Below are 15,869 nucleotides of genomic sequence, written 5' to 3'. Positions count from 1 at the left end.
GGCACTAGCTTACCTATAGATTATTGTTCCCCGCAGCTTGTGCACACCGAATCATGTACAATCACTCATTAATACCTGGGTCAACATAGCATTTTCACACGCACGGCAAGATAATCATAACACATGGAAATTACTTTTTACGTTGTTTGCATTTTTCATGTCCATGAGCCTTTTGCTATGCCATGTTTTTGAAGTACATCCTGCCAATCGACAAGGAGCCACAAACCCCGGAAAAGCCGTAAAACCTCAAGATGAATTGACACACGCCTGTTTAACCACCCCCTTACGCTCTCGACATAACACCCCAAGCCCGAATGATGTTATCTGTGTAACCTGCGAACAAAGTTTGTCCGTCCGCGCTCCATGCCAAACTGACACACTCTGGCTCTCTGCTCTTCTTGCCAACAGCTTGGAACTCTGGCTTCAACTCATCAACCTTGCTCTTCTTCTCCAAATCGAAGATGATGATGCTGCTGGAGGTGGCGGCGCAAAGCCAGTATCTGTTGGGGGAGAAAACGAGGGCGTGGATCTCATCACCAGCGTTCAAGGAGTAGAGGTGCTTAGACTCGTTCAAGTCCCACAACATGGTGGTTCCGTCCTTTCCACCGGAAGCGCAGAGGGATCCGTCTGGGGAGATGGTGACGGTGTTGATGTAACCGGTGTGTCCGATGTGGTCGGTTTGCAATCTGCAAGAGCTGAGCTCCCAGACCTGAAGAATTGAATATTAGCATTTTCTGAGTAAGTGACTGTGGTACCAAATGAATTGTGCGAAGACAATTTTCAGAAAAATAGTGTTAATTGTCTCATGGCAAGGTCTCCCAAGCTCTGAAGTAGCAAATACTTTGTAGAACATCATGAAAACTTCGCACAACTTCAATTTGAAGTACCATAAAGACTGATTGTAGCTTACCTTGACGAGCTTGTCCCATCCAGAGGAGACAATGACTGGGTTTTGTGGGTTAGGGCTGAATCTAACGCATGAAACCCAATCGGCGTGTCCCTTCTCAGTGATGGTGAACTTGCAGTCACCGAGAGTGTTCCACAACTTAATTGTACGGTCGCGGGATCCGGAGACAATTTGTCTGTTATCGGCAGAGAAGGAAACGGAGAGGACGTCGTTGGTGTGTCCAACAAATCGGCGGGTGGTGGTACCAGTGGCAAGCTCCCAAAGGCGGAGAGTCTTGTCCCAGGATGCGGAAAGAGCGTAAGCACCATCGGAAGAGATCACCTATAAATCAAAGTCTCAGCATTCAATTGTAATTTGCAGATTGCGCTCGTCTCACAGAGCCACCGATTTTTGAGTGAGTTTTAACATACACAGTCAGAAACAATGTGGGAGTGTCCGTGGAGAGATCTCTTTGGGTATCCGTATGAAGTCTCATCCCGGGTCAAGTTCCAGATGATGAGGGACTTGTCGCGGGAACCAGACAAGAGCATATTTGGGTTCTCAAGAGAAGTTGCGAGAGAGGTGACCCAGCCGCTGTGGCCCTCGAGGGTGCCCTTGAGGATAAGTTGTTCCGCCATGTTGGAGTATTGATCTGGTGAACGGAGAATTGAAGGATGGGCGAAATGGCAACGGTAACAGTGCTGGTTGGAAATATTTGAGAAATTGTGGTGGGAGGTTTTCCTAAGCGAGGTGGTACTAGCGCCACTTCCAAAAATAATGGACTCTGACCTAGAACTCGAAAAATTATTTCTTCTACCACAACAATTTGAGGACTTGAGAAATTTCTTTGATGGAAAAAGGGAAGAACAAGTACTTGATCCCGATAGGAAATGGTTGACTTGAATTGATCGAATCCTTTCAGTCATACCCTTAAATTTCAGGCACATTTTCTTGTAGGGCAAGTCCGAGCAGATCAGTTTTGAGTGTTGTTTTCATTCATTCTATTGATTGAATCATATGGACACAGTGAATCAATCAATCTCTTGCTGAGCAATAATACTCAGTCTTAAAGTCAGCGAGACAAGTGCTCCTGCCATGAAGTCTTGTCAGTCTTCGAAAATCAAAGGAAGTAACTGCTTGATCTAACTTCCTCTTCGGCATTTCGAATCACGTGATACCATATGGGTCATTCGATGGGTATGCAAATGTATGAAGTCTGTAATAAAACGATCAAAGGCATCAGAAGTAGAATCACATACAAAACTCATTTATTTTCAATCAAATCATGTCATTAAAGCGGTCTCCAAACAATTTCCTTCGACTGTTTCCTGAACTTATCAAATGTAATCTCTCAAGCTGCGGTATCACCACCTAAAACATCATATGGAGTTCCACCCGTTGCGTTGTTATCCCTGGGGAAGCCTGCATCATTCGCTGATTGAGCATTCTCTCTCTGCATCTTCTGCTCAGCAAGTCGACTCGGATCATTCTTTGATCCAATTTCTGAAGTAAAACTGGCATTCTTTGCATCATTACTCTCAAATCCCCCTTCCGTCAAATTCTTTCCTTTCGGGTTGCCGCCAGACTGGTATTGATTGGAGACATAACTCGGTGCGACCCCCGCATTACTTGTGCTATTCTTTACATTGGGGTTACCGGCATCTTTCTGGTATGAACCAGTAGCTCCAAGTTTCTTCTCTTCCGCCCAATCTTCAGTCGCCATTCGTGCTTCAGCATCGGAAGCAGGATCTAGACGAGTAGCTCCAGATGTATTGGTATTTGCAAATGTGGAGTTTGCGCCTGCAACGCCTAATGGTTCGCCGTCGCGATTTCCAGCGAAGCCTCCGCCAGCTCTTGTAGATTCGGCTGCAAGAGAATCTGATGCTATTGCTCCGGCACCCTCTTTGATGATTGAGTGTGGATCTTTGACCTGTTACAAGTTGTGTTAGCAATTATCATAGAACTCGAGTCGTGTGAGGCGAAGAATCCCCAACACGACCCTCATCGAATAGAAATTACATGATTGACTTGCAGTCCGAGGTGCAGCTACAGGGAGTCGAACATGAAATGTTGTAAGCAAGCATTTACCTTTGTACCAGCTCCAGACATTTTGAATGTGAATTGATGATTATAAAACTTGATATTAGAAGATTCAAGCAATTATTTCTTCGCAATTCGAAGATACAGACAAGTTGTTTGATTGTTTAATTCATTCCTGGAAGTGCTTTGTTCAAATCTAAGATATACAGCTGGCGATCTCATGACATCATTCTTAAACTCAAAGAATCACATTAATCAAATCTTTTCCTGTTTCTACTGATTATTACTTTTACTACATAAGTATGGCGCCGGGCACGTTCCCGTCAATCAACTCATAGGAATGTTAGACTTGTGGAGATTCTAAAGATAGTGGTGGCACTTCTGCACATTTTGGACGACGTCAGCGATAAGCGTCTGGAAATTGAGGGGTAATTCATCACGTGCTTCATGTAAGAATGATGCCCCCTCGTATTTCTTGGTGACATACTTTCCACATGCTTTCGAAAATCTCTAGTGTGAAACGGAAGGGTTGATTTAAGCAGAGGGATCTATGAATGTTTAAAAATTGATGCTGAATGTCTAACTAAATATGATTTCATCCGATTGAGCATTTGATTGCATGTCAAACATCGGAATCCTTCCCCAGGTTTTAAGGGCCCCGAGCTTTGAAGAAGCTTATTCACAATGGCCATTGCATTGTAAGAATCATAGTGTTTTATCAGCTGATATCAGATTAGCAAGCAGTCTATCTGCTTCGCGGTTGGCTGTTCCCATATACTTACTACCTGTTGTGGCTGTTGTCGAGTGATGAAGAGGCGATGAGGTTGAGGTTTCAGTACCAGCTGTAGTGGAGGAAATATAATGGTTAATTGATCTCTATCTAACTCAGAAGACTTATTATCAAGGCAGGAATACACGCCCTTGAAAGAGGGGTATTCACATGGAGATGAATACTCTCGAGTCCTTCCCAGATGTATATGTAATTCTGGCAACCAGCTTCCGAATCATCCAGAAAATTAAAAAATTCGAGTAGTCGGGGAACAATAAGGGATTTTGATGAATCGACAATTCGTCTAGAAATGCGAGTTAGACACAATGCAACTTCCAATTAGTACGCCTAAAAGGTTTGGTGAAGTTTTTGTATTTTCGGAGCCTTTCCAGAGCTACCTAGTAGTTCATGTCTATTTCATACACGATGCGTGTAATACAGCATCTCATCCCACCCATCCCGTCCATCAATGCTATTTTCGTTCATAACCGTCATCAATCATTCCAATGATTAAAAAATATAATACACCCATTCTCATAATGGTCCAACACTTAGTTCTTCTTCTCAACACCTTCGCGTCCAATGTTGCTCATGTCAACGCCACCAGCTTCTCTAACACCGCTTCCTCCAGTAGCAGCACCCTCCAATCCAGATTGTTGAGCATTGCCAGTTGAGGTTTGGCTAGTTACATCTCTTCCTGATCCAACGTTGACTTTGGTAGCATCGGCAGAGTTCCAGTCGCTGGCGACAGGAGGATCCTCTGGGAGAGGGAGGTTGGCTTGACGCTCAGCGATGAGGTCGGCTTTGGATTGTTGTTCTGGCATGTTGATATACGTGTGTGAGGTTGTATGTGTTCTAGAGTTGTTAGATGAGACCGAGTGAAAGGTTTTGAAGGAAAGCTCACTGTTTGGTTCTGAGGTAGAGTAGTTACTTGTGAGTGTATTCGTTGCTGATTAGTATCTTGTGTGTGGTGTTTGTTTGTAGTATGAAGAAGGAATGAAAAACGAGGGGGAAAACGGGGGATTAAAAAGGCGTTGGAACTCTCGAAGTCATGTTCTATGACAAAATCATACTCCACCTTACTCAGGTACTGTACCAAGGCATAGCTAAATTATTCCTTGTTGAGTTTGGAGATTTCGCTCCGGAACATCAGATAATTGAGAAATTGAGGGGCTCTAAAAGATGTGATGTAATTATGATGTCGATCATGTCAAGCATCAAACTTTGGTGGGGCAAAAACTCCTATGACATGACTAAGATACTAGGTACCGCCGGGAACAAACCGAAACCAACGTCAATTTGAATTATTTGATTCGGTAGAATTCGATCTCAGATGGAAATCTCGATGGTAAAAAAGGGTTATAAAAAAATACTAGAAACTTCTTCATAATTTGGTATCATTAATCATCCTTGTAAAAAACGCCAATTGCAATGTCCTCAATATCTAGGCGCCAGTAGATGGGACACTCGATGTACCCTCAGCTCCTAGGCACACCTTTCATCCCATCCTAAATCCTAATCCTCGACTCCAACAATGCTAACATACGCATCTGCTGTAAATGTGCAGACAATTAAGGAAGCCTTCTATCACTTGTTTCTCCCGCTGGAGCAGCATTTCCAGCATCAGGGCTCAGATAATCTGCGTCTTCTGCAGCTTCATACTCTGCGATAAGATCTGTTACTACTTCCCTGGCTTCATCAAATTCATTGAGATTGTCAGCAAAGGGTGCAGTTTTCTTGTAACCCTCCATGAAGGCATTACGCTTGCGCATTCCATCGTATTGTCTCACGATACGTTTAAACAGCTATAAGATGTCAATATTTTGGGGCCAAATAGCTCTAAAGACACTTACTGTTGCTATACTTGTGTGATTTGCCAGCATAAGACCACTGACCCTGTGATTCATGGGTATATATGGACTCTTCTTGGTCAACGCAACTTGAATACTTGCTGGACCCCATGGAATGAATGTCGCAAGCCGTCGCTCCCGAATTCGAAGAAGACTTTTGTGAACATCAGTTGGATCAACGTCTCCTTGAATGACGTTCAATATGGATATGTAGCAACTCTTCTTGCCAGGAATTGTAGAGACCATGCGGTTCTTTGGCTGCAACAGTCTTCGCATGACATCTAAAACTGTAGTTTTCCGTACCGTCTTCGCCTGTTCAACATTGTTTCCTGTGAATGGGGTATAGGCCGTCATTAAGAAATGACAACGAGGAGTTGGAATGAGTGAGGCAACTATGCTAACGAGATCATTGTGCATATATCCTGGGTATCTGAGTGTAGTGGTACTAGCTGACATAACGGTAGAAACCTGTACATATTAATAAAGCAAGCTCTGGCTCCAAGAGGGGGAAAACCGACCAGCTGATTAGTTTGTTGGAACGAAGGTTCCTGGACATGTAATCTATCCGCAGCGATCCTAGACAGTGCTCCATTATCAAGCACAACAACTGAGTCGGCATTCTGTGTTAATCTTCGCATGGATAGTAAACTGTTGTATGGATGTACAACAACGTCGCCAGAATTGGTAGTGTCTGGGAATACGGAGTATGTTTGTATAATCTTCTTAGGGAAGCGATCATTCAGTCTTTCGAGCAGAAAAGATCCCAATCCTGAACCAGTACCACCTGCTATAGAGTGTAACATCATAAAGCCCTGCTTAGATTAGCTTCATCGTTCGTGTAAATTGGTCGATTACCTACCTCAAGCGAGTCACTACCGTCGGCCTCTCGATCAAGCATTTCCATAATTTCCTCATGCACAGATTCACCCGTTTGGTATCCATCTCCCCAATTGTTTGCGGCACCTGAACCATTCTTTCCAACAAAAAAGTTCTCGGGATTGTAGATATTCTTGTACGGACCGGTTTGGATACCATTGAGGACCTGGATAGCCACAAATTAACACCCTAAATATACCAACACATAGCATAGAAGCTCAAGAAGCACATACACGGGGCTCTAAGTCGATCAAAATGGCTCGGGGGATATATCGTGTGTCGTCCGACTGGTAGAAAAATACATCTTTTCTGTCTCCTCCCTCCGTCGCAAATTCCTCAAGATTACCATCTTGACTTATGCCATGTTCCTGACATAACTGCTGCCAGAACTGACTACCAACTACCCAGACTCCCAATTAGAATTTCCTCCATTTCGTATAGCCAGACGAGGGGTATACTGACTGCTGTTGCCGCACTGGCCGGCCTGAACCGTAATTATTTCTCTGTTAACAAAACAATGTTAGCAGCTGTGATGTATAGAGGAAGGAAAAATTGGTTACCTTGGCATTACTGAAGCATAAAAGAAACAACACAGTTGTGAAGCGCAATATTTTGCAATTAGACTCCAAAATATCTCAATTATTGACGTTCTGGAAATTGTTTATTGTCGACGCGTGAAATAAGGTTCTGCGCTAGTTATCGCGATATTGTAGCTCTTTGAAAATGGTTGGACAGGGGTTTGTAGATGAACTTTTATAAATGAGTACCTAGGTATTAATTGTATACAAAAACTCCATTGACATTGCCGACAAAGCTCAAATTGGTTAATTAAAGGATACAGCTTTGAGTAAAAAAAATTGCATAATAAGTACAACCTTTTACCATTGTCGAACACGTTCAGCTAAATGCAAGATGCCTGGCTTTGAGTATTCCTCAAGCCCTCCCTCAACACCAAATAGAAGCACCAATAGTCGATTCAGTTTTGGAACTTCAAACAATCCATCGACTACACCTGCTGGAGCCCCTCCATCATCGGCCGGCTCTTATACTCCCGCTGGACCTGCGCCATCGTCATTTTTGGAGAGCACTATGCGAAGCCCAACACCAAACAAGTCGGCTTTTGGATACTCAGAGTACTCTCAGCAATCGGAATTTGGTCACTCCCAATCAGACTTCGGTCATTTCGAGCTCCAGAGCCCACAGTTCTCCTCTCCTCTCTTCACACGACCGGCATCAAAACCACAGAGAGCGGTATTTGGCAACAAATCTCAAAAGTCGCAAAGGAATTTACGATCGCCATCGGGAAGCGAGGAGGAAGAGGATTATGAGGATGAAGAAGATGCTGGATTTAATACAAAGGCTCGCAATCGCTTCGCAGATTCTTATGACGACGAACAAGATATGGAGAGTGAAGATGCCAGCTACGAGGACGATGACATGGACGACTATCGCGGAACAAAGGCAATGAACCGCAACATCTTCAATCAGCACAGTAATTCGGTTCGGTTTGCAAGCACATCTGGCGGACAAATGCGACAGAGTATGGGGAACGATTCGATAGACTTTCAGGCATCTTTGGCGCAATCACAAAGTAAAAGGGTGCCCGCTTCGGATTTCGCTGGAATTGCGAAAACCCTGTCTGAAAGCCAGGGAATACCAGCCGTAGATGAAGAAGACGATCTAATAATGAAGACGGAGGCAATAATTACAAGACTTTACGAACAGGGTGTGGGAAAGGCAGACAACGAAGAGAAACTTAAACGTGCTTTGGCACTCATACCAAGCGAGTTAACGGCACTTTGGCAGGAGTACAGTGAACGAAGTGGAGTCTACAATGAGCAGGAGTACGCTTCGATCATTGGCCCAGGTCCAGCAGCCTCAGAATTTGCAAAGGCTAATTACCTGGCTCATCTTGCAATGCAAATCCATCACTCAAAACCGGTGGAAAAGGGATTTACAACTGTGGTTAAGCCTCTTCCCAAAATTATGCTAGATTGGCTGGAGGAGTTTCATGATCCTTTTCCACAGCAACTTGAGGAAGTTCAGGCTACCAGACCGAGCCCTGCTTCTCATCACTTATTCTGGACTACTATACTTAACAATGTCGTTCGTGGGCGACTTGTAGCTGTTATCAACTGCCTCAAGAGTGCTGGTTGGAGGTACTCGTGGTCCGATGCAGACGATATCAATGCTCAAGGCGGGGCGGACGGCTTTACTGGAGTAGCCCTGACTAATGTTGAAAAGGTAGTAGAGGATGCGACCAATGTTCTCTCTCTATGTCCGGCAATAAATGGAGACTGGAATATCTATGGAAATGATTGGAAACTGTTTCGACTTCGGATATCACAGGCTACGGAGGATCTAAAACAATTCGCAGAAGGTGGTTCTCGCCATGAATCAAATCGATTTGGAAAGTCTTCCACGAGGAGTAGTCTAGGTGGAGATTATAGTAAGCTTGCAAAGAGGGCTGCAAGTAGGGTACCATGGAATATCTACCAGAACCTGCTTACACTTTATAGTTTGGTTATGGGAGAGTCTATCCCTATCATTGAGAATTCCCAGGATTGGTGTGAAGCAACTATCGGTTTGCTTGTATGGCATGATGAGGAGAAAGACGACAGACGTTTAGCTCCTGGGCGATCAATCAATAGTCTTCGCGCTTCTGCCATCAATTATGAGTCAGAAAATGATCTTCGCAAACTTCAACGAGCGTTTGAGGTTGTAGCTGCAAGCAATACCGACTTTCATGTCAATAGCAATGATATGGTTGAAGTGGGATTAGCTTGCCTATTTCAAGGTGATACTGAATCCCTCATTTGTATTTTGCGTGCTTGGTCTGGCCCTGTATCTTCCGCTTTAGCTGAAGTAGCATCGTTGGCCGGGTGGCTTCCTCGTACCGAACCTCAAGGTCTACTTGCAAATGGCGAACTTGACCAAGAAGACCTTGATCTTATCAATCTTGGCGCACCAACAGTACAGGATGGCGTCAAAGACCTTACTCTCATTACATATGCAAGGTCGTTACAAGAGCTACCGGAGTTGACTGCAATGATTGGACACGCCGAGATAACAAAAGAAGGATGGGAACTAGCGATTGCTGTGTTGGGCCGACTTGACTCGGAAAAGAGATCTGAAGAGATGGTGGGTGAAATCATGAGAACAGTTAAGCTAGATAGTGCTGGGATTGTCGATAAGCTTTGGCGATTACTCAATGATCTTGATATGAGTTCTCAAGCTGAAGCCATCGCAATGGTAAGTGTTACATGGCCTTTCGCTATCAATATACACCGTTAGCTAATAATCTATAGTCATATGCCGATTCACTTGCCCGAGACAACATTTCACCTGGCGAAGCCTTGTGGTATTATGCTTTAGCTCATAATTCCGCTAAGGTTAAGGATGTCCTTGATACTCTAATTCAATTATGTTTGGTATACTCAACAGCCTATCCTCCAGAGGCCAATCTTGATGACCATTTGCGGCGATTAATCTCATCTCCAAAGAACGCTTTAAATGAAATGTCTAGCATGGACCTCGAAGCCGCAGAACTTGTTCATACTTCATTAAGCGGATACGCAACGCTCCGTAGGTTTTATACCCTGAGAGACCAAGAAGTCATGTTATCACCAGGTTCTAAACCAGCAATGGGTGCAATCACCCGAAGGTCGGAAGCAGCCAATGCTCTACTAGCATTGATAATCAGTTCCGACGACAACATTCGTGGTGGTATCTACGATGAAGATCGTGGGGCCGTCATCCCTGTTCACTACATTCTTGCGCTCTTAGGCGAAGCCATGCCCTTCGTTAACCAGCCCGACTCCCTCCTCAGCACCTCTCAAATCGATATCCTCCTCCGCACGATCGAAGATATCCAGGGTATCGGTCCACGTATTTATGCCATCTGCAACGCTTTTCTCGAAACAGTCATTAAAAACGCTTCAGGTCTAAAGGGGTCTAATCCCATGGACTTATTAAGTCAATCGTCATCGGGTACCTCTGGGAGCTTCTCAATGGTAGGAAGTTCAATGATGGCGTCGCAATTCCATAAATCGGTTATGACGAGTGGAATTCTGATGAACAAGGGGGGTATCAAGAGGGGGTGGGATTGGAGGAAAGGAATCAATGCGGGGATGACAGATGTGGATATCTTGAGGGTATTGAGGTTAGGGTTGGCGAAGGATTTGGCGAGGGCGTGGTTGAGGGAGTCGGATGAAATGTTGTGAGATTGAATGAGACGAAGGACGGCACGTAAGAATCGAAAATGCGTGCGTGGGAATTCTGGGGTGGTTAGAGGCGTTCATCATGTGTATGGGAATAATATGATTCTGGAGATATTAGTTGTTGGGTGATTCGATGCAATAGAGCGGAACGCGCTATGCATATAATAGCGTTATATCACATCGCATAAAGAGCGGTGTGGCCTGTGAAAAAGAAATTGAATAGGAATAGAAGTCTTGATACCCCATTTCATGAATCCTCTTGACCTCTTCGGATACGGAACAAAATCCAATTTTAAGGGGGCTTTCCCTGCCTGGTGAGCTATGTTGCGCAACGTTTACGATTTTCTTTCGAAACTCTTCCTACCTATCTTTTTTTTTCATGTTCAAATTTCAATTCCAGTTTCGGCTCCTAATGGCAAATTGATATACTCCTGACACAAATACACAAGTGTATACCCTACGCTAGTGGCCGAGCCGCGTTCAGATATTTTCATTATGGTACAGTGTTAAGTGTGTACTTCATCTTTGCATTACCGAGTAGAGCTGCCATCCCGTGTTCGAATTGGGTATTCCAACGAGATTTTGCTAAATGCTCTCGAATCTTTCAGCACCCGGTGAGCTAAAATTGCCAACTAGCATTGAAGAGACAATTCGTAACAAAGTAATCAGTATTAGCAAAATGATTGTTTTGATATGAATTGAACCTTGAAAACACACAAGAAGTGTTTAGAAAGTCTATTTACCCTACCTTAGCATCCACGAACGCCACAAATTCACAACCATCAGGCAACTCTCCAAAAGGCCAAACAATACCTCTCTCCTCGACTCTCCTCAACGCCTCAAGGGGCTCCTAATGATCGACCCAAAATTGCGTATCGGCACACGCCACTGCTCCTCCGTCCCCCTCTCCAAACAGCGAACTTCTCAATCTCGCCTCCCTTACATACCCCACCGGACACCCCTCCATCACCTCCTTCACACTTCCTTTCATCGTCTCCAAATACCTCCTAATATCCTCTACTCCTCTTCCCCAAACCCTCAAAACAGCCATCAACGCAAAAGGATGGCTTGATAAAATCCCCACCATTCTTTCTTCCCCTCCTAAATGTCTAAGCATCCTTTTAGCCATCCCCTGATTTCTATCTTTGCTATCCACGCAAAGTTGTGTAATCCACAGAATAGAAAGATTTTTGTGCTGCCAGCGAGTAGCAAAAACGTTGCCTACTAACTTAGCGTCGATTAGGAGGCGAACGTATATGTTTTGTGCCTCGAGGGGTAAAATTTGGGTGATGAGTCTTTGACTTGACATTTTGATTCGTGAGCCTGTGGGGGTTTGAATTTTGGTCAGTACTGCGTGTTTAATATTTGAATATAGCAAATGTCTGGATGGAATTGACAACTTCAGTAAGTTCAAGCTTTCCAGCAAATTGAATGCACGAGTGAGTTGAATATTTCAAAGCAGTTGAATTTCCCAACTGAAATCAATACTTCAAATCCATTAAATCAAATCGTGCAGAAACATAACCACAACCACTTAAGTAACACATCACCAAACATTCACCTACCTTTCTCTTTTTTACCCCCCATTTTCTCGCTCGCTAACGAACCCCATACACCATACTCTCGACTAAACAGTTTTGCAGCCTCCGATACCATCTCCTTATTAATACTCCTACCATCATATTTCTCCAGCATATACGATCCGGGTTTAGAACCCGACAAAACTACATTCATTGCAATAAAGAAACAATTCTTCAATTTTGTTTCCTGGCACTTATCAGCGAAACTAAAAATCGATTGTCGATTTATAGACGGTGAAGAGGTAAAGGCCAAAAGCGAGCCGCTATCTAGCTTCGCACTATACTGAGGCCGATTTGAATCATTTGACATAAACCCCAAAAATAGATTTTTGCCTGAGCTTAAATCGTATTTAGAATTTAGTAGTGTATTTTTATACTAAAGTATTCAATTCAGCATATAACCTCAAAGGAATTGATAAAATAGAAGAAAAAGAGGAAATCCTATTAATTAGAATTCAAGGAATCGATTGATATAATTATTTTTGAATTATCTCAAAAAATTGAAATTTATATCCAATATAGAAATATTCTAATGAATTTCAAAAAAGATTAAATTTCAATATTCAATTTCTTATTCTTTAAATACTATTAAATTGAATAGAAATTTCAATTTTTGAGGTAATTCAAAAAGAATTATATCAATCGATTCCTTGAGTTCTAATTAATAGGTTTTTCTTTTTTTCTTTTATTTTATCAATTTCTTTAAGATTACATACTAAATTGAATACTTATATTAATATTATATATATTAATTGGAAGTTATATTAGTCATATAGTTTAAGCGAGATAAGCTTTTATTAGTTATCGAGGTTATATAGTTTAAGCAAGATAAGCTCGAGCTTAAGTTTAAAATAAGGAATTCTTATTAAGCTTAATTCGCTTATTATGAAATAGTCTATACATTATAAGAAAAACTATTTGAAAATAGATTTTAAATATTAATATACTTCTTATAGAAAATATTGAAATGAATTTTAAAAACAAATAAATAAAGCTAACCCTAAAGATTATTGAATAATATGATTTATTATATAAAAAGTCTTCAATGAGATTGAATTCAATCTTTCTTTATAAGATTTCTATAAACACATCATATAGATTCTAAAATTTCTTTTTTTATTAGGCAAAATCTATTTTTGGGGTTTATGTCAAATGATTCAAATCGGCCTTAGTAACTACATACCCTGCACATTCCACATTTATGAAACAAAGAGACCATACAGCGTCAATTTTATCAAGACCGTCATATGTCTTGATGGTTGATTAATTTGATCTATCAAATCCACCGTTACAACTGTCACCATCGCAACATGCAAATGCCAATGCCAATGTCAGGCATTGTCCACAAACACCCCTATGCCCCAAAATATTCCCTTTACTCCATGAAAACTGCGTTCTCCACACCCTAATCCATCCATTTGTACAAAAAAACTCAACAAGGAAGTAAGCCCACTATCTACTCTTCCATTTCACAATGACCAAAATAGCCAAAAACGGGTGAAAAAGAAAACAAATTATTTGCCAAAAGTCGCTTTATCATCATTCATTGAACATTCCATCTTCGCTCTACTCATTTCCCATCCCTCTTAGAATCTCCATCGCAAAGGCCTTCTCCGGGATTGGCCATTGAACCCACATATTTTGTCAAGCCTTAAATTTCTAGTGAAGCGGAACTGAGTCCCCTGTAATTATGGAATCTTCCACTACACAGCAAATTGATCGAGACTTGCATCGATAGACACGGGCAAGATTATCTCGTACTCCCCTCGGGAAGAATCCTACTCAAACTCCTCAGCACCTCTACCATTGGCACATCCCTCGTCCCCACTACCTCCCTCTCCCTCCTCTCTCTCTCCTCCAGCCTCACCGCACTCAACGCCAATATCTTATCCGCGACTCTTCCTACTGTTTCCGCATATCGTTCGATTTTGTGTATGCCGTCCAAGAAACAATCTACTTTCCCTTCGATTTCTTGATGAATAGTTTTGAGTCTTTCAGAGGCGTTTTCGCGTAGGGAGAGAGATGACGAGGACGTTATTAGGGAGAGAATGGCAGATTGTTCGGGGTCGAGGAGAGTAGGATCTATCCGAGTGGGGGAGAGTGGGTTTGTTTCGCCATGCGTATCTGGGAAGAGGGGCGGAAGAGGAGCAGTGGGCCTTTTGTAGGATATCCATTGCGATTTTTCGATTTCTAGTCTAGTGATTGTTAGCCCATATATTGGGTAGTGGAAAGATAACCCATACTGTTTCACTCGTGCTTCTAAAGCCTGTATGTTTTCTTCTGCTTCGATGTTCTTAGGATTGGGTTTCTTGACCACTTTCGTTATCCTGGTCGGCTGTTTTTCTTCTCGATCGAACCAGTTCGAAAATGTGTTATTAGTCCCGAAGTCTTTGAGAAGAGCTTCAGATATTGCTCTCGCTGTATTCGTTAGTCCTGTCTCTAGACCTTGTATGTGATGAAAGTACTCACCTGCCAATTTTGCACCACTATCCGGATCGCCATGCGCAGGTTTTTCCGGCAAAGCTCTTTCGCCGGTCCAAGTTAAGAGCTGTTTCATCCTTCTCGGCTCAGGTAATCCGTCCTCAATATGTTTGTAAAATTGCGAGGTTTCGACCTCTTTGTGGGGTATTGCGCTATATCCACTGTCAATGAGTGAACTTGCCCTCCTCCCACGCATACCCAAACTACTCCTCCTCTGGCCCGTCCCGCCTTTCTTTCGTAGTTCCTTATTTCGATTTATAATTGGTGTATCGCTAAATGGCAAGGCAATGACCGTAGAGTGTGTGTTATTCGGAGCTTCTATAGTTGACCTGTTCGACTCCTCTGGTAAAGGTGCACCGCCAATCATATCAATACTGTTGTCATAATCCCTGCTTCCATTCATTGAACCACTGGCCCCATTTTGAAATTTCTCAGTCGATAAACGCGTACTTTTCCTGGTTGCTCGTTTCGGTTCGACTTCATTCTTGGGTTTCTGTACCATCTCTACCCTCGATTCTTTCGGCGTTGAAAGGTTTGTTCTGGGTGCTGCTCTCGTTTTCTTGACAGGCGGTGATGACGCCGGAGCAACATTGTGGCTTTCGCGCTCGCGGGCTACCTTTTTAGTTCTCCTAGGAACCGTCGTCGTTACAGGCGGTGCCTCTGGTATTGGATCCGGTACAGATACAGTAGTTTTGGCCTTCTTGGATACACGCGTGAATTGAAAATCTCCATCTTCTTCCTCATAACCTGTACTTCTGTCAGTAACTTTCTGGCCAATGCACTCCCAAAAAAATCCCGCTTCCAACATTCCCCTCCCATAATCGCAAACCCCAAAAGTAAGAAATATCGCAACCCACCAGCCAATCTTTTACTCCTTCTTCGCGTCGCAGGTTGTTGGCTCATTTTCAGAGTTTCTAGAGGGTTCCGAGCTCGTACGAGGGTAGTCATTGATGTCCTAGTAGCGCATTTGCTTTCTTGAATTTCTTGTTGTCGGGGCGATTGTCGCCTTAGAACTGGAGATCGAGGTAGACTTCGCGTGATTATCTCGTGTATCGTCGCGTTAATTGATGAATATTGGTATTCGAGTTAGGATTGTTCGAGAGGGGAATTCGTGGGGGATCGCGGGTTGCTGGGTTGAGTGATTGAATGCGTTGGTTTGGTTGGCAA

At 43.0% G+C, this 15,869-nt stretch overlaps 7 protein-coding genes across 7 annotated transcripts; 1 reads left to right on the top strand and 6 right to left on the bottom strand.

Moving 5' to 3' along the window:
* Positions 1-283: 283 nt before the first annotated feature.
* Positions 284-1,524, bottom strand: EAE98_003674 (uncharacterized protein; the record flags this gene model as incomplete). The annotated part of the gene is made up of 3 exons (XM_038951294.1): positions 284-709; positions 911-1,228; positions 1,318-1,524. The coding sequence occupies 3 exons, from the start codon at positions 1,522-1,524 to the stop codon at positions 284-286; spliced, it is 951 nt and encodes a 316-aa protein (XP_038812758.1).
* A 713-nt stretch (positions 1,525-2,237) lies between these two features.
* EAE98_003673 (uncharacterized protein) lies at positions 2,238-2,995 on the bottom strand (the record flags this gene model as incomplete). The annotated part of the gene is made up of 2 exons (XM_038951293.1): positions 2,238-2,816; positions 2,975-2,995. The coding sequence occupies 2 exons, from the start codon at positions 2,993-2,995 to the stop codon at positions 2,238-2,240; spliced, it is 600 nt and encodes a 199-aa protein (XP_038812757.1).
* Positions 2,996-4,246: 1,251 nt separating this feature from the next.
* On the bottom strand, positions 4,247-4,519 carry EAE98_003672 (uncharacterized protein; the record flags this gene model as incomplete). Its single annotated transcript, XM_038951292.1, has 1 exon — positions 4,247-4,519. One exon carries the CDS (start codon positions 4,517-4,519, stop codon positions 4,247-4,249), a length of 273 nt encoding a protein of 90 aa, XP_038812756.1.
* A 747-nt stretch (positions 4,520-5,266) lies between these two features.
* Positions 5,267-6,989, bottom strand: EAE98_003671 (uncharacterized protein; the record flags this gene model as incomplete). The annotated part of the gene is made up of 7 exons (XM_038951291.1): positions 5,267-5,500; positions 5,549-6,013; positions 6,064-6,357; positions 6,405-6,587; positions 6,655-6,821; positions 6,884-6,924; positions 6,982-6,989. 7 exons carry the CDS (start codon positions 6,987-6,989, stop codon positions 5,267-5,269), a joined length of 1,392 nt encoding a protein of 463 aa, XP_038812755.1.
* A 344-nt stretch (positions 6,990-7,333) lies between these two features.
* Positions 7,334-10,644, top strand: EAE98_003670 (uncharacterized protein; the record flags this gene model as incomplete). The annotated part of the gene is made up of 2 exons (XM_038951290.1): positions 7,334-9,673; positions 9,730-10,644. The coding sequence occupies 2 exons, from the start codon at positions 7,334-7,336 to the stop codon at positions 10,642-10,644; spliced, it is 3,255 nt and encodes a 1,084-aa protein (XP_038812754.1).
* Positions 10,645-11,491: 847 nt separating this feature from the next.
* Positions 11,492-11,950, bottom strand: EAE98_003669 (uncharacterized protein; the record flags this gene model as incomplete). The annotated part of the gene is made up of 1 exon (XM_038951289.1): positions 11,492-11,950. The coding sequence occupies one exon, from the start codon at positions 11,948-11,950 to the stop codon at positions 11,492-11,494; it is 459 nt and encodes a 152-aa protein (XP_038812753.1).
* A 1,496-nt stretch (positions 11,951-13,446) lies between these two features.
* EAE98_003668 (uncharacterized protein) lies at positions 13,447-15,853 on the bottom strand. The gene is made up of 4 exons (XM_038951288.1): positions 15,560-15,853; positions 14,691-15,449; positions 14,465-14,639; positions 13,447-14,416 (listed from the first exon to the last, which is right to left on the bottom strand). The coding sequence occupies exons 1-4, from the start codon at positions 15,648-15,650 to the stop codon at positions 13,972-13,974; spliced, it is 1,470 nt and encodes a 489-aa protein (XP_038812752.1). The 5' UTR covers positions 15,651-15,853; the 3' UTR covers positions 13,447-13,971.
* Between the last annotated feature and the right edge of the window lie 16 nt (positions 15,854-15,869).

This window comes from Botrytis deweyae (genome assembly GCF_014898535.1).
Source record: "Botrytis deweyae strain B1 chromosome Unknown BDEW_006, whole genome shotgun sequence".
Lineage (NCBI taxonomy): Eukaryota > Fungi > Ascomycota > Leotiomycetes > Helotiales > Sclerotiniaceae > Botrytis > Botrytis deweyae.
The sequence above is the reverse complement of the archived record's forward strand: the minus strand, read 5'-3'. Positions and strand labels throughout refer to the sequence as shown.